This window comes from Bemisia tabaci, chromosome 5 (genome assembly GCF_918797505.1).
Source record: "Bemisia tabaci chromosome 5, PGI_BMITA_v3".
Classification (NCBI taxonomy): Eukaryota; Metazoa; Arthropoda; class Insecta; order Hemiptera; family Aleyrodidae; genus Bemisia; species Bemisia tabaci.
Window position 1 is genome coordinate 16,264,936 of NC_092797.1, and position 26,938 is coordinate 16,291,873.

A 26,938-nucleotide genomic window follows, 5' to 3' on the forward strand; every position below is an offset into this window, starting at 1 on the left:
GTCAAGTCGGGTCAAAAATCAGATTTTGAGATTTCAACAGATAAAACCCCTTCAATCTCTTTGAAAAAGTCTCGATGGGTTTAATTCATTCTCATGTCAACAGAATGCGTGAAATTGCAATAAGACCTTACTATTTAGATGTCCTAAGTAAATATGGATTGCATTTTACAAAAAGGAACCAAAAGCATTGACATGTTGCTAAGATTGTGCGACTGCCCTTTGCAATAAAATTACTATAATCATGCAAATATATGGAATTTACATGGTAATTTTGGTCTTAAATTTACAGTTTTTAGCGCGTGAAATAGAAAATGTTTATAGAGGACCAGGTTTTTCTTCCAAGACAAGAGAAGTCGCACAATCTTAGCAACATTGTGACGCTCTTGGTTCCTTTTTGCAAAATGCAGTCCATATGTGATACTAGGGGGCCCTGCCCCCTGACCGCTACGCGGCCCAACCCCCGGGCGGGCGCCTTGCGCCCTCATGCCCGCTTCGCGGGCCCTTTACGCATATGTATAGGCAAAAATGTTCTTCCATTTTAATACACCATTTTGTGTTTGAGCTGCATCGATTTCAAAATTTTTGACTTAACACTCAGATTTGTAAATGATGAGGAATACCTGGATGTACATAATTTCACAGTCCACTTACTGGAGAAATTTCCATTTATTATGTTATTTTTAAATACTTAATTTAAAAAAAAAAAAATCAGATTTCGACCGTTAATGAGTTAATAATATTTGGTCCGTCCCGACGCGACGCAGCGCCTGCCCTCTCACTTTGTATCTGCTGTTTATCTGCTGTAAATATTAATAGAAATTCAGCAATCAAGTAAATTGACCAATGCCACAAATCGAAGCCGGAAGAATGCAGGAAAAATTGAGTTAAACCTCATACCTTGGACTTTGAACCTTGAACCCTGAGCGATGCACCGTTCCTCAACTCTTCGAATGAGGAGCCCTTCACGAGCTTTTCCATTGTTTTATTGTTTATTCAAGTTACTCAGGTAGAATCCCACACCTTAATGTTTCTAGCGGAAACGACATATCTCTCAAGCTATTAACATTGGACTTAAGTGAAATGAGCTTTAAAAGCTCTACAACATTAAAAGTTCGGGGTTTCATAATTTTTTGCACATCTACATCTACTACAGATGACATACATGTAAAGATCATCCTTATCGGTCCGGCAGTTCGTCAGAAATAGTGCTTCCAAGATTTTGCTTGTAGCTGTATAATATAGATTGAAAATGTGGAAATGCGATGAGCCTTAAGTTTAATATGCCAGCGAAAACATGAATTAAAAATAATTGGAGACGCTTGTTAGTTCTAGAGAACGCTTTTCGCGATCGTCGTCGTGGTAAGCGCTCTGCGGGCTGATTATTGAAATTGATAGACAAAGCTATAGACAAAGAAGACAAAAGAGATATGGAGAGATCATATTGGTGAAAACCGGTGGTTGTAATGGACAAAGGAGGTAAGTGATGGACTAACTAACGGCACCCCACGAGAGACCCTATTGTTAGTCCATCATTTTCTCCCTTTGTCTGTAGAAACCACCCATTTCAACCAATAGGATAGCTCCTCACCCCTATTTCTTCTTTGTCTGTATCTTGGTCTATCAATTTCAACAATCAGCCCGCAGGACCTGCAAAACTCGTTAATTTTCGGGAAGCATCCAGAAATGAAAAGTATCAAAGATAGGATAGGATAGCCTGGATAGCTCCTCACTCCCTATTTTTTCATTGTCTATAGCTTTGTCTATCAGTTTCAATAATCGGCCCGCTGGTCCAGTGTGAGGAGACGATTAAAAGAGTGTTAACGAGTGAGTGGATCATTGGAAAGCTCCTCGGAATCAACAGCTCGGCTACCGTCACGCTCGACTTGGCTCGCGTGACCACTTCGGAGCAGGCCAGATCGCGTCGCGCCGCGCGCGGGCAATGCATTATGCATATGTGAAGTATGCTCGACAAGATGAGTTATTTCCCGAGTTAGCACACCCGCACTCTCTCTCCCTCGCCCGCAACTCAGTCTAGACACAATGAAATTCCTCCGTGCCTTTATTTCAACCGGGGGTGACATTTTAGAGTGCCTTTAAAGGGAGAGTTCGGACTCGGGGAATCTACATCTAATGGACCACTAGAAAAAGTGCGAATTTCAGCATTTGCGATGCATTTTCTCATCATTTTACGTGGAACACGATTTGGGCGTATTTATGCCGAAAGGAACTCTGCCGTGCTAAGGAAGAACGCCGTATGAGCCTTTAGACGTTGCCTAATTTACTTCAATAAAAACCGAATTTACTGGGAAAATCGTGAATATTTCTCTTCTAAATTTTAAGATAATTTTGTTGGCAATTTTATCTCAAAGATCTGAAAATTTTCAGAAGAATGATGAAATACTTTCCTCAAAAAGACCTGCTTTATCTGGAGAAATTTGGCAACTCTCAAATGTTTATACAGCGTTTTTTCTTAGCACGGCAGTATTTGCATAGGTTTTCCGTGCAACTTAGTTCGTTTTAGCACATTAAGCGTTCATTCGTGCAACAGAAATTCCTGAAAGTAACTCATAACAAGGACGTACTATATCTGGCGCAATGCGTGAAGTATTCATGCAGTCTTGTAGGCGCTATGCGTTTTACGCTAACTGCACTGTGTCTGACGCAGTGCGAGAAGTATTCATGCAGTCTTGTAGGCGCTAATATGTGTCACATGCCGATCGCTGCGCCGAGGGCTTCTCCTTTTCATCTCAAATCCTCGTCATCATTGCTCTCTACGCCGCGCCGTTCCAGGCCAAATTCCGTGTTCGGATTCTCTCTTAACTCGGCTAATTAAAGGTCCTGCCTCTTATATCACCGAAATACGTCAAAAATAGAAATTAATATAATCTCAGGAAATGAGAAATTTTGTCGCCTTTTCTCGTTTTTAATTTTTTTTTCTGAATCCGATTTTTTTTTTTTATACCTACATTGCAGTCGTGTCTCTCGCGAGTTGCCGTTAGTTAGTCTATATTACCTACCTCTTTTGTCCATTATTGCAACCACCCGCTTCCACCAATAGGATCTCTCCATATCTCTTTTCTCGCCTAGCTTTGTCTGTCAATTCCAAGAATCAGCCCGCTGAATGCTTCAATTCGTACCTTGTCTTGTGGTCCATTGGCTCAGCTATCTTCAGCTTACGCACTATCCGGTACACAAAATAAAGTTTCTCCCTCAACGAGCAAATTAATCGATCAATAATTCAATTTTTAATTTCCTTCTATTCGATTTTGTGACTAGCGCAACTGACCCATTGTCCATTGTGCAAACGTGCATACGCTCGAGAGATTTTCCTCGTTGAAACGAGTCAAAGCTACAAGAAACGCGGCCTGACTTTGATGGCATCCGCGGGTCGAATATGAGCCCGAACAATAATTCAGAACATGAATATGAAGGAATGAAACGAGCATGTTATGCAGCGAAGGTAGTCTCGCTGGAGGGTAGTTTTATTGGAGCCGCGCCAGCTTTCCTTATCTCGCTCGCGAACTTTATTAGTCCACCTGGAAGCCGCCGGATGATGTACTTCGTCCACTTTTTCAGCCGGTTAATGGGTGAAACGCGGCGATTTCGCACGCTTTTTGGCAACAGTGGCCCAGCTTCTCGTACGCGACTAGTAACTCAACGCGGGTGTCAGCTTACTCGGCACCCAGGTCACGGTGTCAACAAAACATTCAGCTTTCGCTGATTTTCAACACAATTCGTCGGGCCTAACCAACGAGCCCATCATTGCTGTCTCTTTATTTTGACTTTGATTTTGATCGGAGCATGTACGCTTACGCTGCAATCTCGTATTTTCCTCTCGCGTGCATTCAGAAAAGACAACGACATCCTCTTGGTTGTAAGCCACTCAAAATTCTGGCCTTGTTGCCTTTTTCATAGCATGAATGGAGAATTTGCACACACTATTTTTGCTTCATCTGAGACTACCTTATGAGCTGAGTTCGCAGTATTTTTTGTAATTTCTTTCTGACATGGGAAATTGGAGAAAAATAGCTTTAAAAGTGACAAAATGTGACGCCTTATGACGTCATCTGGCAGAATTTTCTGTTTAAACACATGTATTTAGGCAAATTTGATTATTTTGTCATATTTCCTCCAATAATTGTTCAATTTTGAAACGAAGGATATCCTTTCACCCTGTTTTCCTAGCAGTATCATTATAAAGATGAAATTCACGAAATTCAAGACACCTGCAAATTCTCCATTGGACGGACTTTATACGGAAATTATATTCATGCGTGTATTTAAGTTTGTGATGTTACAATTTTTCATCTTTTCAAAAGACGAATGGTCATCATTCTGTTCAAATAGAGTGTCATTTATCAGGTTTGTTTTTTGAAAACTGTGCACTTAAACGTCAAATTTATTTTACCTAAAGGAGAAAAAACCAAAAAATCCAAGAAAGGACGACCAACCACAGTATGTGTTAGAAATATCTTCATATTATGCTCAAATACCTAATTTTTTGCGTTTAATGACCGGAAACGTCGCAATACATTGAAATGATGCATTTCTCGGAAAATTGACTATGTCTCGATTAAAATCAGCAACGAAATACTTCCTCGGCACAATAGGCAACGATGGAATAAAGTTCAGGTGTAAAAGAAACAAAAAAAAGCTTCATTTAGTGCCTCAACCACTTAGAGTAACGTAGGACCATTAAAACATACATATAGGTAACGGAATTAACCTATATTAAGTCCTCTCTCTTTCTTTTTGTTTAATTTTTGTAATTTTGTTTATTTGCATAATCATTTTTGTATTTTATTTTACCCATACTAGTACTCCATATTACAGTATGCATGGTGTTTGAATGTAAGGAAATAGCGTAGGGTCAAAGAAACAGACATTTGGTATGTTCGGTATGAATGGTTAATTGCTAATACAAAAAAATTTAGCTTTAGTTAAATTTTAGTTATAAGTATAAAACTTAAAAATAATGTAATTAATAGCCCCGTCAGGGGCTAGTTGTACAATTTTTTAATTAATAAAAAAAAAAAAAAAAAAACTTAGTGCCCCATGCGAAGGCTACCCAACGGATCTTATCATAGCGCCTGGATGCAACTATTCGCGCTCCGTGGATGTCCGTGCTGCATACGCACGGAGTTGAAGGCGTTCTGGCTTCAGACACTAATCACCTCACCAGCGGTGCTCAGTGCACCGAATCAGTGAGAGGAGTCACACAAACGGTGGGAACATTAAAAGCTCATCGATTTTCTCATAATATCTCCTTCAACAAAGCAGCCTACGCAATTTTTAATGCGAAGAAATCAATAAAAAAAATTTGCAGCTTTAATCGAAAATTTCATGTCAAACCTCTCTGAAAGGCGCGTTTCATTGTGCGGCAGTCCTTTTTGGGATGATAAAATTTTTTTAACAACGTTGCCGTCTTGAAATTTCAGAATCTCTTTGGACAACATATGGAACGAGCGATGTACGTAGTGAGCTTGTCAGAATTATTGCTCGTACATTATGGCGTTTTCTGGTTGAAAATTAAGAGAGTCAGTTAAATTTAACTATTTGTTAATTGTTAATGCACACAGTAAGAAAATTTGGTCGGTTAACAAAGTCCTTGGTTGATGTGATCAAGAAACAAGTAAGTCAAAGTAACCATTTACACCGAAATTTTTAACTGTCCCTGCTAAACCTAGAGTCCCTTTATACCCTGAGTTAAGACAACTCGATTATCAGCTGACAGGCAGCCGGCCTTGGCTAGCCATGGAGGCACAAACGAGTGCACCCAAACGAAAGATATTGAGAGATAAGGATAAGGGATCCTGCGATGTCTGTCATCCAAAAACAACAACATCAACAAAATTCAAAATTGATCAATTAAAAAGAAAATGAGATTGGTTTGTGAATAATTTCTTAATCTATTTTCATTTTGGACCGATGGAAATAACAATTTACTCTTGATAAACCACAATTAGGTAATATTTTCATTATTTTTGTTCATATTCGAGTCACCGCCATCTTGGTGCACTCGTTTGTGACTCCATGAGCGAGAACCAATCAGATTTGGATTTTTTTAGGCCACTTTCAGCCCAACCAAAAGTGAGTTGTCGTAACTCTGGGTATAAAGGGACTCTATGCTAAACTGACACGTGAAAAGAAAACCTAAACCTTTCCCTCCTACTCAGACCAACAAATCTTCTTCGCAGATTATTGACCCAGCAAATCTTAGACGTTCTTTTGAAACCGCCACACCGATTCAGGAGTGAAAATATACGGCGCGAAAAAAGTAAAAGCTACGAAAGCACGGTGATCTTGCTCGGCGATCGGCGTCGGATAAGGTCAGTAAAATGGGGCCGGCGCGGAGATGGGCCAGGCGACCGCTCATTCACAATGCTCAATGATATCCGAGCTCCCATCGTCGGCCCCAGATGGCGCTTCGATCCGCCTCATCCGCGGCGGAACCGGAGTGCGACCCGGGATCAGCTCTATTATTACGCTCATTGAAAGGTTGATTTGTGAAAGCGGCGAATTTCGAGGGGATATAGCCGATTGCGATTGGCTCGCATTGATTGATTTTGGTCTGGCGGTCCCGCGGCCCGCGCTGGGAATGCGAGGCGAAAATTTCGTGAGAACCGAGAAGCGAGCTGATGGGAGGATCATGTCAGATCTGTCAGCGAGACGAAATTCAGACCTACTAGGCCATACTTTCAGAATTGAATTTTGCCCACCTCTAGCGTGAAAGAGGCAAGAGTTTCGGACTGATGGTGTCAGGTCTGTTAGTGGGACAAATCCAGCTCCACGAGTCGTTCAATCACATTTTCCCAACTTTTTCCAAAAGACAGTGTTTAGCGAAGAAAAGAAGAACTAAGTCTCGCCTGGGGTCCTTTCATAAAGAATGTTAAGACAAGGCTTGTTAAGTGGACGTATTTCTGTCAAACGGAACTAAGCGCCAATTTCAGTTATTTTTGAGGAAATTAGAATGCCGGATAGCGCGTTCTGTCAAACGGAACTTAGCGCCATGGAAAAGCATTGCGAGTATAGGACGGAATGAGCCCGACGCCCGATTCAGCCGCCAATCCAAGCCCCCCTCTCCCTTCCTACCCCGATGGCGCTTAGTTCCGTTTGACAGAAATACGTCCAAGTCATATATGCCGTACGTCGGAATAACGATTGCAGTATTGCACAGTTTGAACCAACATGACACAATATAACTAATGTCTTTTGACCAAATGCATACGTCGGAATGAGGATTGCACAGTTTGAACCAACATGACACATTATAACTAATGTCTTTCGACCAAATGCATCCCAAAACATGCGAGGAAGCACATTAAAAACCAATCTAATCAAAATGTTTACACTTAAGTATATTCTTTAGGAAAATGTATAACAAATTCTGCCAACCATATACCTCCATTCTAAGAGCGCTGGTTTCTTTTCGCTGAAGACTATCTATCTATATGATGTTTTTTTTTTTTTTTTTTTACAAAATTGAATAGTCTAATCATAACTTCTCATTCGATGGCGAATCATAATGTAATGCCTGAACATTCAACTAGCGCCTTCGCCTAGGATGAAGCAAGTAAAGAGAGCGGATTTACAAATATCCTCCGAAATCATCCAGATACCCTGAGTGACGTCACGATGTAACAGTTCACATTTTTAATGACGCGACTAGGCCCGGGCGTGACGTAGGAAGTCATCGGCGTAGAAAAAGGGGAGCGGTAGCCGCCCAAGAAGAAAGCAACTTTTGGGCGCGCCTGGCCATAAATCCACGGAAAACTAGAAAGGAGAATCGACGTAAGCTCGGACGGGAGTGTTACAGGCAATAAAGCGAGTTATCGAATTCCGAGTGCAAGTGATTTACGACGTCACGGCGGCGATGGTCCGCTAATTAATCGGGTGCCCCGGCCAACGAAATGACTCATTTATTTTGGGAAAGTTACGTGTGGCGCGGACGGAAATTGAAAGTTGTCGATAGACGATTGACCGTATAGATGTTGCGATGGCCACCGACTGCACCCGGTTCGCCGCGGGCACTCATCGGCTGCGCAGGCGCACGGACCCCACAATAGGCGGATCGGAAGTGCTGGCCGCCCGGAAAGGAACCGTCACCTAGTTAGTAGTGTCTGTTTAAGGACGCCCCCCCCCCCCCCCACCTCACTTTATCAGTCCTCTATAGAGTAGGAGCAACTTTTGGGAATTATACATTAGAGCTCTTAGACTAATCTCCAAAGCAGGTATTTTGTCTAATGCCCAGATAGGAGATCAATGTTTCTTCCTTCGATTGAAATTCTGACGTTTTTCGAAATGTTTGATGATTGATGTTCAACATATTCTGATTCTGTGTGAACATTTACTTTCTGTTTCGAAATTTTTCCCGAGTTTTTAACGCTCATCTTTCATTAGCGTCCAAATTGCCTGGTACCTCATATAGTACACCTTATCAAAAATTTTGACGGTAATTTTTTTTTTTGTCAAGGAAAGGCACAGGAAAAGTTTGATCATCGAAATTGTCGAAAAATAGTGTTTTTTCAACTTTTTTTTCGAGTGCTTAAAAATACTCTGAACAAATAATGAAAAACTCGCAGAGTTTGGTAGGTCTTTTAATCGGTCTATAATTGTTTAGGCATTTGGCTAAATGTCGGATATGACTATTCGTTTGCAACTGAGCTCTTTTAATGGAGTTTTTACACAGAGGAGGGATTAATTTTTTTTCTCCATCTTTTCCAAGGAAGCAAGTTGATAGATAGTGAAGAGAAAACCTAGAAAAGTTCAAAAACTTTACTCAACTGTGAAACTTTGAGATATAATTAGAAAATTTTGCTCTCAAACCATAGACGTCTGTGTTGTACGTATAAATGCTTGAACGGTTCTGATCGTGCGCAAATGTGCTCTAAAGGGAAAGCTTAAATTAGACTAAAATGTATCTTCTAATTGTAGATGGCATGGAGAATTGCAAAAGGATGATTAAATGTCTGAATGTCCAAAAAACTGAGACTAAAGATTGTTTTTCGCTAAATGTCAATGAAAAGTTCTCGATTTACATGCAGTCGGAAATCCTTCGCATGTTCATCGGAACCATAAATTTGTTAAAACCATGCAGAAGAATGTCAATCTAGACACCTTCAACCTCTTTTCATAGCTCCGTGTACGGCTCTAAAATCAAACTTATCTTTCTTCATTTTTAGAGTATCCTCTGAAAGGAAGCGCAAGAGTAGCTGATAAGACAAAAAATCCCAGGCAAATTAGAAATCTTGAGAGGGTTTATATTATCCACATCTGAACACGCTTGTTGCCCCCCGAGCGCCTTGGTGCTCAATTTGGCGAAAAACAGTTTAGCCACCGGACAAAAATTAGTGAGATTTTTGGCTACAGTCATCGCACGTAAAAAAATTAAATTTCGTCTCGGCGACTGCAGTTCACACCTTTTACGCTGATTGGCGCGCATTCTTACAGCAGCAAGGTCAGGTTTATGACGCGTCGATTTTTCCAAAAAGAGCAATTATTTTTTCACGAAGATTTGATGGTTTTTTCAACTCATATTTGAATTCCAATTTCTCCTGAAGGCTCTCGACATGCTTGGGGATCAGAAAATGCTTGCCGCGTAGCCAAGTTGATCTGGTAATAAATGCTATTCTTGCTCAAGATTTCTTTTTAAGTTCGACTTCTGATGAGAAAAACAGAACGCTGAAATTGTATTGATGTAGCATATGAATTAATAATCCGCCAAAAAGGGTAGCAACGATTTCTCTCACTTTGAAAACGAAGGAAATTCCGTTAATCCAGCTGAAACCTTTATTGCTTGACTTAAGATTTCAGAAAATTATATGGAACGTAAAAATTGTAGCTCAAAGAATGTAATTATTATTGACGAAGGAAATAAATATCCCATTTGACTTTCATTTTTGTTCGAAGAAAATGATGGAAAATGGAACTTACGAGACTCACAGCTCACGAAAACTCAAAGGAATTCCCGGAACGAGAACAAAAGAGAGTTTGAAAATATTATGAACCGAGCATAAAGAATTACTACAAATTAGAGCTCTATTATTTTTTTAAAGTATGATACTACCAATCTTGGAAGCAAATATATCTCTACTGTTTTAAATAGAGTCAAGTATTTTTTCTTTGGGAAAGAAGTATACTGGAACTGCAAGAATTCTTTGAGTTTTCTGAGCTGTATGAGTCTTGTAAGTCCCATTTCCTTCCACCTGATAATTTTCTGCAAATAAAAATGAAAGTCAAATGAAAAAGGTAGCGGCAACGCTTTGATGGATTTTCCAAAAAAGGAAGAAAAAGAAAAGAAGGATTGAGGCGGAGCCGAAAAACGTGGAAAAGTTCGAAAATTTTATTCGAAGCAACCATCTGGGGCGACCCCTTGGCTTTGTAGAATGAACTCATATTTCCAGTTGGCAATCATGCGTGTCTCATCTCCCCTCAATCTGCTGCCATAAGGTGAGAAATGCTGAACGCACGTCATAATTGCACCAAATGAGGACATCAAAATTCTGAGCTCCCGGGTGCAATTAGTCGATTTGGAATTCGAAAGAAAAAACTATGGCCCTTGGACGTTATCGTTTGAAATGGAGTGACATTCGCTGCCCTTTCATTCAGTAGCTTTGACCGAACCTCTTTCTCTCTCTTGAACTTGAAAAATTCATCGAACGAAAGTTGTTTCTTGCATTGCGCGAGCATGTTAATTGAATTTTTTGACCCTCTAATCTCGCCTTTTTCATGTTTGCAATGAGAGTGAAGAAGTCCTCTCCGAGGATTCGAAAGTTTAGTCACATCATTCATACTGTAATTTTGGATTTACTGTATATATCTGGTAGTCTCTCATAAGGATATCGTATCTACGCCTTACATTTCAGCTTTCTTACCGTGTTTCAAAGTTTTATATATTCCTTCCGAACCAAATAACAAAATTCCCTCTAAAAACTTTACTTTCAAGTTAAAAGTAGGGGACATTTTTTCAGTGCTTAATAGGTTGCACCAGATCGTTTGGAATTTAAAAACATACTTGACAAATGATTCACGGCTGATTAACGTATGAGTTGATATCTGAAACAGAAAAATTTTGGAGTGCTGCTAAAAAAAAAAAGTTAAGTAACTTTCAAAGATGATTTTTCCTGAGTTTTCTCGTCTCTCACTGGAACCACCGTCTTTCAAGCACTGGAAAAAAACACATTGGATCTAGAGGCCAGACTCTTGAAAACATTTACAAGAAAAAAATACTCTTGATTCAATCAGATTTAAGCTTAAATCAAAAGGAAATTAAGAGGCTTAGTTCTTGAAGTAAGCTTAAATCTGATTGAATCAAGACTATTTCTTCTTGTCGATGTTTTTAAGAGTCTGGACTCTAGATCCAATGTGTTTTTTTTCCCAGTGCTTGAAAGAGGATGGTTTAAACACACACCAGGCGTACTCAACTGCAGAGGTCTTGAAGGTCGCGGAATACGTAAGAACAGTTGTTGACTGTAATCCGATGCGAAATTAGGGAAGCCATTTTATTCTCGTTCCATTCGTTCACTCCTGTCCGAGACGAGAGGTGCCATTTTCTGGGTAATTTTATACTATTAACTGTTACCCAGCCGTTACGGAACTTCCAATAGTGGTTATGTACTTTTGAGGGAGGGTCTTCACCTTCGGTAAACCGATTATCCCTTTGCGTGGTAACACAGGGTGAAACACAACCCTTAATTCAGTCCACCGCACTTTAATTACGTATACATGGTTTCCATCCTCGCGGGGAAAATGAGACTTGACTCGCACCACATAGCTATCGGTAAATGTTTTGCTTCTGTGTCAGGATTTCTCTCTTTCATTGCGGTTATAAAGATTTTGATATTATCTGTGAAATCGTTCATTAATCTGTTATCTAGAAACACCGTGTATGAACTTTCTAACATTTATTTTAAAGCTTGATGCTTAAATGGACCGCGTTCAGCAGAAAAGAAACCATGCCAATTTTAATTGGACGTTTTTATTTTTTAAATGAAAACTGTTGCCCGGATTTTTTTGCAAATTTAATCAATGTTTTGCATACTACGAAGTAAATTCCTTAAATTTTTTCAAAGGAATCCGCCCAAACACTCTCTCGTGAAAAATTAAATTTCCCAGCTAAATTTTGCAATAGCTGATGTTGCATGGTTCTTTTCTGCTAAACGCGGTCCAAGCGAATCAGGGAAAATGTTTTTAAGTGAAGAGGAACATGTCTATTAGTAAGTTTTAAACCGGTTCTTGAGTTGCTTACTAGAAACGAATATTTTGTCCGCCGTGCCGAGGACACTGGAGGCATGAACTTTTCATATTTTCTCCCCGATGAAATGAGAGCTACGACTATTTTTCCTCGAAATTTTCAGATACTTACTATGCATCAAATTATGAGTTGTATATTTTCTGAGAAATTATGAGAAAATTTTACACGTTTTTCCATAAAATTCGTATTCTATAAAAAGAAATTTGGCATCGCACGAAGGCCCATACAACGTTCACATCAGCACGGCAGTATTAAGAATTTCAATTAAAACAAATAAAAAGTATTGCCGCCAAACGGTATTTGACGGTATGTTTCATTCATTGAATGTTTAACATCGTCATGGTTGATGTTTGGTCGTAGACTTGAACTCGAACATTTTAGTGATGTGCGACAACTTTTTTTGAGATTCTGGAGAAACAACTTCTGAAAAAATATTCCACTCAAAATATATTGACTCATCCAAGAATGACTTTCTTAATTTTTTAAGATGGAATCCGGAAAGTTATTTCTTCAAAGAAAATATGGCATCTTAAAAAGAAGAGTCAGATATTTAAAGAGGCATTAGCAGGAAAAAAACAGTATTTTCATTTAGGTTGGGCTGTTCATCTCTTCAGAATAATAATTTTATGAACGGAATTATAAATACGGCAGTGAGAATCGTAAGGAAAATCTTGACTCATTTTTTATTTGATGCATTAATTCTCAAGTATTTACTCTTGTTTTTTCCAGGAGGCAGGGGAAGTAGAGCCGGAAAAAGCGAGACCAGCGATGAATGGGTGGATCTGGAGCACTCCGATGAACAGCAAGAAATCCTTGTGTAAGTACTTCATCCTGTAGCGACTCTCACAAGTTAGCGAACATTGATTTTGTCCATTTAATTGCATTCAGAATAATCGATCTTTATCGAAACCGGTTGTTTTGCTTAATATCGATTATTTATAATGTATTCGAGTCTGTAAAAAGTAGCACTGCAAACGCGCAAATTGCCACTGAATCCATGCATTCCATCCTTTTTTTTTATTATAAGTTGCTCTTTAGTTCAACCAGGAATTTAAAGTATAGACTGTCCTTGACTCTCTAGCATACAAAATATATTTTTCTTTTCTGCTCATAGTCTTTTGTTAATACTTAAACAAGTCCTATATCTTTTCAATTAATTTTGAGATCGCAAGAAACTATAAATGCAAAATTAATTATGGTAAGCTATTTGGGCTATTCCTTTACATTGTATACTCCTAGACCGTTTGTATCCGTTTCACAGTTTTTCGATTTGCCTTTGCAAATACCAATTCGTTTTTTCTCCTTAATGCGTGTGATTAAGGTCCCAAGTGATTTAAGTGGTGACAAACACTTGAAAGATATTTATACTAAATTAGCCTCTAAAAGTTCAGCGAAATCAAACCGTCAGAATTCTCTTATTATATTACTTTGATCCAAGACTGAATCACGTTGTATGCTGCCCCTCTTTTTTCCAAAACTTGCTTCAAAAATCTGCTTTTCCTAAAATTATATCCCGAATTTAGATAAAGGCAAAACCTGGGCTTTCATTTTTCTTCTTCATCAGTACTATCGACCTTGTTTTACAATGTCACGTAGAGTTTAACTTTTTTTCCCTAAAATCCAAGTATAAATTTCTTTAACAGCGGAATTAGGTACTATATATGAGCCGTTGTATTGTTGTGGCCAACATTGTAATCGTCAATGTTTGACACTATGTGATAAGCTTTAAAACACATTAAGGAACACGCGTCATAGCTGCTTTATTCAAGAAGGCAAGACATCCAAGTGGTATCTTTACTTATTGAAGGCGTTTTAGTCGAGCGCTTTCCTCCTCGGAGTTCACGCTCGCAACTGGCCGCAGCAATAGCGGATGCTTCCGATTTGTGTATACATCATTGCATAGCTCTCCTTTTGAAGGAGTTTTGTTTTGATTAAAGTTTGCGATGACGACGGGTCGGGTTGACTGAATTCACTTGTACGCTTACATTTAATTTCTTTAGCTGTGGTTCAATCACGCCATATTTTTGCACACTTGATTCAATATCGTTATTAATACTTTCTGCTTATCGTACCACATCAGTCTCCTGCACTATTTTTTATCCCTGATTTTAACTACGTTTAACAATATTCTCGAGCTTCTTTCTCAATTCCTCGTAAAAAATTAAATATCGTTATTTTTTAGCAAACCTGATTTTAAATTAGGTACGATTCTCCTTTAAATTAATATCCTTTTAATTATTTGTTCATAAGTTTAATTGTTTTGTCTTTATAGTACATTTATGAGTAGCTTATATAATGGGAACTTAGGAAACTCTATCGGACTTAGAATTTACTCTCGAGCTACTGCCGTAAACATTGCTCTACTGTGGAAGAATACTATGAACGTGCGTAGACCGTCAACTTTCTGCTGATAAAATATATGGGTTTTTCTAGAATAGTATAATATTTCTTGAGTAATCAAACACAATTCAATCCAGTGTATCCCAAAAATTAAGGGAAAATATGCACAGCTTGTCTCAAGTATTATAATTACTTCGCCTTAAGGAAATTGGCAACCTTTAAAGGGTCACACGTCGCTCTATTCTAACGCAGCAACATTAATCTACATTTTATCAAAAGTTAATCTCAGGAAAAAGGGTCCGTTTCACTTTCAAAATTCGATAAAGCTCTAAAGGTCATTCGTCAACAATACCTCATCACGTTTTGAAATCCCTTGAATATATCTCTCCGTCGGCGATCGGCTTTGAGCATGCCTCTCTGAGGATGGAATAATCGTTGATTGGTTTCTTTTCTCTGATGGATGCCCTTGGATGGAATTAGAGGCAGACACGTCACTTGAGTGCATTGTTCTACATGTTTTTGACCCTTGAGGCTCTCCGAGCTGAGTGAAGTCGTTGCTCCGAATTATTTCCTGTCCATGGTGTCCGATTCCAGGAGTGCTTTGCGATATATCGATCGACCTGCTATTTAAACCTATGTGAAGGATCGATAAACAGAGTGTTCGCAACAAGCACCTTAATAATCGATTTTTTACCACAGCTTCAAATGGGGACATATCGATAATCGATCATTCACGCCTCGCCACTGTCGGATTCGTGCGGCTTAACTTTTTCTTTTCGAAAATCCCATCAAGCATTCTCTATAGACACGTGTAATGAATGAATTCTTGAAGTGCACTCCTACGCGCCACTGATAAAAAAATGTCGGTCCTACGAATCTAACATTCGCGTGTTCCCACATCATCCCAACTATGTGGTTTGTCAAGTCAAAATATCGGTTCGTGTAACCGAATGTTCGGTTCATACGACCGAACTGGTTCTTCAGTTCCCTCCAGTGCCGAAGTTCGGTTTGTCAAATCGAACTTTTTTTCAGTGATACTCCTCCTTCGTTGTTTTTGAAATGATTTCAATTGCAAAAATGGTAATGATGGTAATAATAAAGAAATAACATAATTTTACAAAACAAAAAAAAAACACAAACAAAAACAACAACAAAAAAGACAGAAGAGATAAAATGAAGAGAGTAGTGTCAAATCAATTATGCTATAGGGCCAAGTTTCAAAGTTTCATAAAATCACAATCTTAAACAACCGTTATCAGAAGCAAGTTGTATTATGGCGGAGCCGTGGAATGTATCTACTAGTTACTAGAACAGCAATCCGGGGTAGTAGTATGTGAAACCTTCGACGCAACTGGATGATTATTGAAATTGATAAAGAAAGTGATAGGCACAGAAGACAAAGGCAAAATGGAGCGGTTTTTGGTTGAAAGCGGGTGTGTGTGATGGAGGAAAGAGGTAAGTAATGGACCAACTAACGAGAACCCACGAGATCCTAATATTTAGTGCGAAACAATCTCTCCTCCTCGGTCTATAAGAACCACCGGTTTAGGATAGGATCGCTGCATTTTGCCTTTGTCCTTTTTATCTATAGCTTTATCTATCAAATGTAATAATCAACCTGCTGGCTTGTTTGATTTCCTTTGGGCAGATTCAACAGCGCTAACCTTGGTGACCGTTTTCCACGATGCGCATTGCGCGATTTATTAAGCGCTATATCTTCATTCGAATTTTCTCGCGCGAACTAAAACAAATGAATTAAATTTTTACAAAGGAGCATGGGCGTAGCTAGGGGGGTCCTGGGGGGGATGCCCCCCCAGAAATCTCGTGCCCCCCCCAGAAAAACGGGATCCTTCATTCCTCACCCTCCCCCCGCTCTCCTCACCACGAGAGGAGGTCCCATGGCCCCCCAGAGAAATTTCCTAGCTACGCCTGCAAAGGAGCATTTTTTGTCACCTTCCTGCCAAACTATCACAAGCGCCATGCGACGTCTAAGCATTTCCGCCGGTATTTTATTTTTTTACGAAGAAATTGTTGGTTGTAGCCGTTTAAAAATTTCACTGAATTTTATCGGCAGCACAAAGATAATTTCAGTAAAATTTTCGGACAGCTTTGTTGATCCATTTCTTTGCGGGAAAATAAAATGGCGGCGGAAATTTTGAAACGTCGCATGGCGCATGTGATACTTTGGCTGGAAGGTGACGAATTTTGTCAGAACATCTGACGGGGTTTTAATTTGGTGTTGCAGGTTGCGGGAGCGGTGCCGGCGGCGACCCAGCGTCACCGGGTGGTCCGTGCGGATGAGACGAATTCGGTGCCGCAAGTCCGTCCGCAAACACAAGCACTCCGCCTGTAAGTAAATTGCATAATTCAGGGGCCATCATTCCTTCGTGTATGCCTCGATCGCTCCTACTAAACCATGTCGCATGCGAATCGCATCTAATTTTCCGCGCATGCGGGTGGCGGTCCTGTTGTCAAATGGTGGTGGACAATTCTCAATTTACTTCCTTCGCTCTGTCTTACATTTTTTTAAGCTTGCCATATTTGTTTTTAGCGGCCACGAGAATTTGGTGTTTTCTTTTTTAAATTAGGTATTTCCTCGCACAGCTCCTTCTCTCAGTCCCATTTACTTTTTAATATGTGTGATCAAGGGAAGTCTAAAAACGTCCGTAATTACGAATCAGCAAAATATTAATTTAAAAAAATGTACAGAAAAATTCAAGCCAGGTGCCCTGGTGTCCTGTAAATGGATCCTTGTACAGGATTTAAATACAATTTCTTCGGTAATTTTAAAGTTGCCTATTAGTGAAAATACTGTGGTATAGGTATTCCTAGGTAGGTCTACAAGATAACTTTAGAGCCCGTCAAAATCAGAACACTTTTTGTAAAATAACTTTTAATTCATGACATGATAAATAACAAACTGGTGTCCTATACAAGGGTCCACTCTCGCGCTAATGTAAGTGCATCTTACTCAACTTTTTTCGAAGTTGTTCTTTTTCTTGATTCTACATGTTGAAGGCCCAGTTTTGGTGAAAGCTCTCACGGAACTTTGCGCGAAAATTAAGTTCCGTAAACCTATCTCTGTGTGGACGAGGACTTTCATTTATAAGAAAAGAACGAAAAAAGTATGAAAGAATGAACATGAATGTGGTTTAATATTTTTAATTTCCGACACCGCGCCAACCGCACTGTGTTTGGCGCAATGCGTGAAGTATCTCTACAGTCTTGTAGGCGCTATGCGGTTCACACGCCGCGCCGATCGCTGCTGACCGCACTACTTTTGACGCTGTGCGAGAAGTATTCGTGGAGTCTTGTAGGCGCTAATATGTGTTTCATGCTGACCGGCGCGGCGCTCCGAGGGCCTCTCCTTTCCATCTCAAGTCCTCGTCATCATTGCTCTCAGCGCCGCGCCGCTCCGGGCCAAATTGCGTGTTTGGATTCTCTCTCAACTTCTGTCTCTTGTATCACCGAAAGACGAACAAATTAGAAATTACTATACTTTAACTCTTAGAAAATGAGAGCTTTTTTCGCCTTTTCTCGATTGTAATTTTATTTCTGAATCATATTTTTTTCTTGATACCTACGTTTGAAAAAATTACAACATTTGCCGCCATGGGCCGCGGCTCATGTGGCCACCCCCTTAATCCGGCCCTGCCGCTCTAGGAAGGCCATTGTGTGATAATGAAGAAAAACCTTGAATTAATGTTAAAAATTTGAAGAAAGCTGGCGTATGTAGAGATTAGAAACTGCATGATTATATCAGAAAAAAACCGTGAAAAACGGATAAATCGCTTTACGTGACTTACAAATTGTGAAATTTTTAAGAGCAGGCAAAGAGTTTAGAGCAATAAATAGATTGATCGTACATTTTCCGGGGAGTCCAGCGCTGTTATCACTCCATCCAGGATGAAAGACCAATTTTTTAAACAGTAGAGCTGCCTCGAATTCGGCGTGAAAAGCGAATATGTCGTTCATCGAGCAACCATGCGGGGGGATTCTCATTCTTTGAGGATGACTCGCTGTTCTGGGAGAATCGGTTTGTCCGCGCGGAGAGTGAGGCTTCTTTCACAATGAAATGAGAAATTACGGGTGTCGTAACGTTACATCGGTCGTAAAAGACACTCGCCTAAATTTTTACTCACTCGCGCGCTCCCTAATCGCTTTTTTTCGATTGACCGGATTCTGGGGCCCCTCGAGGGTTTTGAGCCGGGCTATGTAAATTAAATTTGGACATATTTCTGTCAAACGGAACTAAGCGCCATAGGAGGAGGAAGGTAGAGGGGGGCTTGGATTGGCGGCGGAACCGGGCGTCGGGCTCATTCCGTCCTATACTCGCAATGCTTTTCCATGGCGCTTAGTTCCGTTTGATACAACGCGCTATCCGGTATTCTAAATTCCTCAAAAGGAACTCGAATTGGCGCTTAGTTCCGTTTGACAAAAATACGTTTATTTAAAAATGGATCAGTGCCTCAAATTGCATGACCGTATTCGATCCATTGGCGTATTCAGCAAATTGGCAACATTATTTTTCTCCATTTAAACTTTTGGAAATTTATCGATTCTTGAAGGGGCCAGGTGCTCCGACAAGAATCGATCATTTAACATAGGTTTGAATGGAGGAAAGTTTTTGTTGCCAGATTGCTGGATCCGCCCCTGATTCGATCATTGATACCTACTTTACAAGTAACGACCACCGGAAAAATCAGGAAACGATAAGGAATTTTTCTTGTCAAGCGTGATTATCTAATTCTGTTCGGATGTTACCAATCTAGTTCGGAAGTTTAAATCGTATGGATTCGATCGGAAACGCTCTTGCATGTGCTTCCAGGTTAAAAAAAAAAAAGACAAACGGAGCAAACATAAATGACCCAGTTTGTAAATTTTTTGAAATAACTATGTTTTTTTCAATATCTTTCTGAAGAGTTAAGTGATTTTTATTTTTCTCACACATGACGTCCCTCGGTGCAAGATGTGGGGGTTTTCTATTCAACCATTTATTCTTGCGTTAAATTTTGAATTATCAGAGGTATACCTAACACACTGCCGTGCCTAAGGAAACGCCATACAGACAGTCGGACTTTGCCAAATTTTATCTGATGAAATCTGAACTTTTCAAATAATTTATGAATTTCCTTTCTTTGAATTCGACAGGAAATTTCCTCCGCAATTCAATCCGCAAAATTCCTGAAAAATTTATGGAAAGGGACTCATAGTTCCTTCCGGTTGTCCATATTTTCGCTAAAAAAAATTTTCAATCTCTCAGTTTTCTTTCAACATTTTTCTTTCGTATGACAATATGAAGCCAAAGTTTTCTTTATTTTTTGTCTCTATCGGGAGCTTTTTATAAGCCTTAGTGTGTAAATGAGACAAAACCAATGTCACCATCGGGTTCCTGGTGTAAATGTAGCTATCAGCGAAGATCAAGTCTTAGATCCCTGATTCTTGGCTAAACTCCATTCTCGCGAGGGCCTCCGCGCTCTCTTCAGATTCTGCTGAAGGTCATGCTCATGCAAAACTTGGGGTTATACGCCGAATAAGAACCAGTGTATGAGCAAGAGCCGGCGTCCATGGTAAGCCCATCGCCCGCGCATTCTGGTGGGCGTCAAGTAAGTCAACACTCAAACCGGTCGCCGAAACGCCGAGGTGGAAGGCCACCGCCCGATCGAGAGGTGCCAAACAGCAACCGGTCACCGTTGAGAAGTTGTGCTCCGAATCGACTTTTTTACGTACTCTACTACCGAGTCCGACTGAAATATTCCTCAAATTCGACTATGATGGAACCGGTCCTTGCAAACTTTGTTTACACCGCTGTTGTCGGTTCTGCGGATTGATTTACTTTTTCGGGCGGAATGAGCAGGGATCATGCGACGGTTTGGCAGTGTCGATAATTGCAGAGGAGCGGTGCCGAACTTTGGTCATGCCGCGATCACGAACCGATTACCAGTCCGCACTGCCAGGTCAACTTTATCGTTTGCTAGGTAAATAATAGTCGTAGCTACGGAAACACGAATTGATGACTTGGAAATCTTCACTGCGATGTTTCAAACTCCTCGGCAAATAGAGCTTTCTTTTTGAGGAAAAACAAGCTTTTAGAGAGCGATTGCGTGTGCGGTGGTCTAGAAAGATCAGAGGTCAAGTCAATTTGGTGCATGAAACCTAGAATCTGGGAAAAGCAAGAAAATACAAGGATTTCCGCGGGGATGAAAAATCCAGAAAAGTGGGATCTGCAGCAGGATCAGATTAAGATATTGATCGTAAAATTCAGGAGTTCCTACTAAGCTTTTACGTCTAAGTAGTGCTGAAGAATAAGCCAAACGATGAAAAAGTCAATAGCTCCAGAAAAAGGCCCTAGTTTTTGGTTTATAACATCATTTTACTAAATTTAAAACAAAATTGAAGGGCTTCTTATTATCAAAGAAAAATATAAGAACCACTCAACTCTCAATCTTCTCCTATCCATTTTCATCCCTCCTCCATCTTTCTCTAATTAATTCTGTCTCTTGTTTTTCTTCCTCCTCTCATTATTTTCATTGCACCTGCTCGGTTCCGTCTTCCGGTTTAGAAGATAAAGACAACGCAACTATCTTGGATGCAAGTCTATGAAACTATGATGTACATACATATCGCTCTACTTGCGTTTTACGATACTTCACTGCCATTGTCCCCTATGGAACCATAATCCTTCGGGCATCAAGCACCTTGACATTTCTACTTCAATTCCATCCCTCCACCTTCTAGAGGCGCTCTCTTCGCTGGGCCCTCTCCTAAGAGGACCCAATTTAGGACCTTTCGGCAACCTATCTCCTACCATTCTCTGAACATGACCTTACCATGTAAGTTACTAGCGGATCTACGCCAGAAGTCCATCTCTGTCGCTTCTAAAACCTAAGGAGACCAGGATTACCATCCGAAACCATCAAAACGGCAACGCTCGCTCGCGAGGGCGCAGAGAAAGACCGAAAGAGAAACAGAGGGGGAGCGAAAGAGAGACAGAGAACTCGAAGCGCAAAGAGAGCGTGCGAACGACGACGTCGGGGGGGGGGGGGGGGGGGGCTTATTGTCTGTTGGGTAATCTCGAGCCGAGTAAGTGAAAGTTGGATTACGGTCGGAGACCGGGGCGCCCCCCCTCCCCTCCCCGCGGCGCCCCCCCTCCCCTCCCCGCGACGCGGTGCTCATCCGACCCGAATTAGTGGGGTTTCCTTCGATTATCCCCCTTTTCCCGACGCTTTTTTCGTCGCCCGACACCCTCCGCTCGTGCCAGGCCGTGGCTTACCGGGTTCCCCGCGGTTTTCCGCTCCCGCCTGCCGCGGTAACTCAGTCCCGGTGTCGGTTCGCGCTGTTGTTGTTTTTTTCGAGCCAAGGTCGCCGTGCGGCGCGCCCGCGACAGATGCCAGTTCGCGAGCTCTTGCGCACCGGGGAAGACCTGTGCCGCCGCCTCCGACGCCATATTCCTCCGTATTGTAGTTTTTGCAGTTTCCGTTCGTGGGTTTTGGTTTTGCGGTTTGTGTTGTGCACCTGAAAAAAGTGCGATTTTAGTCGTGGATACGGTAGAAGTTTGCAAGTTTTTTCGGTAGTGCTGTTCCTAGCACGATTCATTTACCCATTGTTGTGATTATCATCATATCGTAAGCGCAACTGCTTGGAGTTTCTTCTTTTTTTTTTGAATTTTTGGTGCAATCATCAATTTAGTGGTATCATCACTTAAAATAAAGAACCGCGTCTGTTTCGTGTGCCCACTTGAGGGAAAAGTGTTGGATTCTATCGCAAGTCCGCTCTGAGGTGCTTTTAGGTTAGGTTAGGTTAGGTTAGGTTAGGTTAGGTTCGGTTCGATTAGATTAGGTTAGGATAAAGTATCGTGTGATATGCCAAAACTATCGTGGGATGACTTTCTATCAGTTAGTACCTAAGTGGACTAAACGATTTCCAGCTCTAATCTTTGTTCCTCTTACATGTGCAGGAGCTTTTGTTTTTGACTGCGAATTTAACTTTTGAAGTCTTAGATAAAAAAAAAATGGGTTTTTGATGACAGTCAACAATGCCGGGCTGCAATTAGCTGTGGAAGACAATTAAATAATAATCAGGTTGACATACCAACTCGTGTCGTGATTGTTTCTCTAATGAGTTTACAATTCCAAATCCTTGACCTTAAAGACGTCGGTTTCTGTATAATTTTAAATGTCCTTGACTCAAATTGTGACAAGCAGAGTGTGAACAGTACCCAGTAGTTAGTTGGCATACTTAGAAACCAGCATGCCTCTGTATCCCTCATCAGTAAAGTGCATAAGTTGCTCTTGGAAAATGGAATACGTAAAAATTTGACTAGAGCTGCAGAGGAAGAGTAAAAACATTGTCTCGTTGAAATTAATTATTCACAAAGGATGATCAATACTGAAAAATTCGCGGCGATAATACCGAATCGTGTTTATTTGCACCTAATTTTTTCCCCCATTTTCCCTTTTTCGTCTCGTGACGCTGAAAGCTTTAAACGCCCAGTTGATCTCTTATCCTTAAATGGCATGGGAAAACTCGACATTTTATTCTCGTACCTCTGAGTCGGGTTTCCTTATTGGAGCAGTCAAAATATTGTAATGAGGAGTGTCCATGTACACACGCCTACATTGAAGTCAGATTGCAAAAGACAGCCTCACACTGACTATAAACCGAGGTTAAAGATGTAATACATATCAATCTTTTCTTTAGCAATGTCAATGGAAAAAGACTAAACATCCTCATAGGGCATGCTAAATCAACGCCATGTTGAGTTAAAGGAAAACCTTCGCATCATCTTACTTTTAAGTTCGGTCAGGTCTTATAAAATTAGCTTACACCAGAGAAGTCAATGGTAATAGTTCTCAGTTTTTAAAATGTGATGCCCTAATAAAATGTAAATCTGAAGAAGTACCCTTCCATGCAATCTTCGAAAATTTCAATTGAAGAATTGGACGAAATTTTGCCATTAGGAGCTAAAATTTCTCGTTTGTCTGTGAAAACGCTTATAAACATTGGGAAACTGAGTACGTACTGTACGTACGTACTCGGGAAACTGCAAGTAAGGGAGAAACATAGGTACGCTGTTTCTAAACTGAGCCAGAAATTATAATTCTTAATTACAAAATGCAGTCCAATTATTACCAATAATCGTTCTGCCATCAATAATCAATACGATTTGTAGAAGATATATGCTGAGGATTGAGCTAAAGAAGAAGTTTAATGCACTTGCTTCTTAAAATGTTTAGAAAAAACTGTTTCCTCAACTACTACCTAACAATACTATAAACAAACCATATATAATATACAATACTATAAACCTAAGAAATACCATCTCTACTTTCTCTGGAAAACAATTCTTTCCTAGGTTACGTAAAAAGCACCACTGCTCGGACCCCCTTTTTCCATGAATTTGGCTCTCGACATCTGCAAAGTTGTCTGCCCACAAGCGGACTGATCTTTCCATCTCTTTTCTTTCTCTTTATTTCGGTTCCATCCTCTAAATTCATGACTCACAATCAGTACGGCACCTCAGAGTGGACTTCATCGCGAACGATCCAAGCTCTGCTCGTCGGGCAAGTCGAGTGGTTTTCTCCGGCTCTCACACTCATCATGAGCAGCGGAATAAGCAAAACGGTCAAGATCATCCGAGCGGCGACGCGACGGTGAAGTTGCGAAAGCGATTCGATCAGATAAAGTCATTAGCCCCGCAAATGCGTCATAATTACCCTGTGCATCTGTGATCTGTGAGAAAACTCTGTTACGAAAGCAACCGGTGCTTCTAACCTTCAGCCCGAACTGAGCGCATCTTGCTCCAGAGACTTTAACGCCAGCCAAAAAAGCAAGAAAATCGGAGGTCTTCAAAAATTGTTACACGCTCTGGAATATTAGGGCCTCTCTTCTCCAAGCCTGTTTTATGTATACCAAGGAGAGCACAGGTTCCACCCCGCCCTAGGGCATTTTCGAGTCTAACAATAAGTGAAAACCAGTAGAAGGGGAAGGAGTAGGTAGAACGGAGAGGTTCACCATAAATCTACCTAAATTTCGACCTTGGTCGAATTTTGGCGAAGCTAATTAAAGTCTTGATGATTATTTTTATTCTCGCAGTAAAGTATATTCCACAGGACTCTAATGGAGATGTTGCATGTGTGAGAAATTTACGATTTGACTGTTGATCCTTATGTAAAAGTTCCCGAGAAACACGATGGTGCTACTGGTTTTCTCTGAAATCAACTCCCAAGCTCAAAAAAGCTCTCAACTTGAGGCCAAAATGGAGGGGATATCCCACCCTACCCTGAGAGTCTATCTCTACATCAAGACAAACTCTCCATGCAAAGATAGGGAGAAAATACATTAGCAAGGATGCCATGTTTTCAGTTTTAGAGTCCCCAAGTAAAGTGACAGCCCCGTCAATGTATTTGCTCCCTATCTTTGCGTGGAGAGTTCGTCTTGATGTAGAGGTGGACTCTCTGGATAGCGTGGGATATCCCCTCTATTTTGCCCTCAACTTGAGAGCTTTTTTTTGAGCTTAGGAGTTGATTTCAGAGGAAACCAGTGGCACCATCGCACTATGGTCTGGGGGCGCCGAATTGTGGCCAAAAATCCGATTTTTGAAAGTACGAAAATCTGGCAATCGAGCATATAATCCTTATCTACATCCTTTAGTAGGTGTGAAATGACCCATCAAACCTTCTGTAATTGTTTTTACGATCAGATACATGGTGGCGAACTTCACATCCTCGAGGTAAGTAAACAAACGTGAGAATTTAATGTGCACGTTATCGTGTCTTGCCTTGTGTCGTTTGGTGATAAGTTGGCGTAAATCCCCGATCAAATATGGAAAAGAAAGGTGAAAGTAAGTACTTTTTGATGGTTTAATCGTTTTTATTATTAAGATTAATTTTATGATCACCATGAGACTCCAAAGTTTTGTCCTAATTTAGGCAAAAAATTGCCTTCACCTTAAGTTTTAGTTACCAGTAACACGAGGTAACACGTTCTCATTTGTGCAAAAATGTTGCTCATATGTTCCTCTAACAGGATATCACAGGTTTTTTTGCGTATTTTTGCGTCTGGGGCCTTTTTTGGTCATTTTAGTGAAGGACTTATACGATTTTCTGCGCAATCTGATTTCATTGCAGAAGGAGATAAGAGAGATGAGACAAGGTCAACGTTTGATATAGGGTGATTCATATGTATTTTTGGCTGCTGAATCCGAAAATGATATCAGTTTTTTCCAGCACTTGCCAGATTTCCGGAAAATAAATTTTTTTTGCAAAAAACCTCATTTTTAAGCAAAATAATATTTTCTCCGGAAAAACGACAAATGGTGGATAAAACTTAGGTTTTTTTTTTATTCTTTAGCCTGTATACATAATACAAATTTATTAACTCGGCCCGCTGTGGTGCGTAGTGGTTGGAGTGCTGGCTTTAAGATCAATAGGTTCCGAGTTCAATTTCTGGCTAGGCAACCCGAGAATGGTAATCCGCAAGGTTTTAGGGTCTGATCTGGGTCTGGGTCTGAAGGCCCCAGAGGCAAGAAGATGCAAAAAAACCTATGATATGCTGTTAGAGGAACATTATGAGCTACATTCTTGCACTGATAAGAACGTGTTAGCTCGTGTTAGTGATAACTAAAACTTAAGGTGAAGGCAATTTTTTGCCTAAATTAGGACAAAACTTTGGAGTCTCATGGTGGTCATAAAATTAATCTTAATAATAAAAACGATTAAACCATCAAAAAGTACTTACTTTCACCTTTCTTGTCCATATTTGATCGGGGATTTACGCCAACTTATCACAAAACGACACAAGGCAATACACGATAACGTGCACTTTAAATTCTCACGTTTGTTTACTTACCTCGGAGGATGTGAAGTTCGCCACCATATATCTGATCGTAAAAACAATTACATAAGATTTGATAGGTCATTTCACACCTACTAAAGGATGTAGATAAGGATTATATGCTCGATTGCCAGATTTTAGTACTTTCAAAAATCGGATTTTTGGCCACGATTCATTAGGCCTAGAATCTTTATAATAATTCTAACCATGAAAATCAGCGCAGAATGGTTGACAGCCTCCAATGAGTATAAGAATGTCAAAGCTATTTAGGTCTAAGTAGTATTGAGTATATCTAGAAAACTTTGCTAGCAGGGTTTGATGATCAAAGAGTAAATTATTTTTAAAAAATCGCTAGAAATGAAAATTTTTAGGGACAATTTTTGGTTCGGGGAGGGGGCGCCCTAAAGGGCTAATGCCATATGTCTTGCTAACACGAATATCACCATATTGAATGTGCAATTTTTTTAACTTACGCTCCAGTCAGGATCAATAGACCGAAAAACATAGTAC

The 26,938-nt window shown here is 40.3% G+C and overlaps 1 protein-coding gene across 4 annotated transcripts in view; it reads left to right on the top strand.

The window, feature by feature from the left end:
• Nucleotides 1-26,938, top strand: part of LOC109042198 (uncharacterized) — a 198,010-nt gene that overhangs the window by 132,882 nt on the left and 38,190 nt on the right. For all 4 annotated transcript variants that reach the window (XM_072300351.1, XM_019058826.2, XM_019058828.2 and 1 more), the window contains 2 exons: nt 12,983-13,070; nt 16,839-16,942. In XM_072300351.1, the coding sequence (XP_072156452.1) occupies nt 12,983-13,070; nt 16,839-16,942 (192 nt within the window). The remainder of the gene's footprint in view (nt 1-12,982; nt 13,071-16,838; nt 16,943-26,938) is intronic.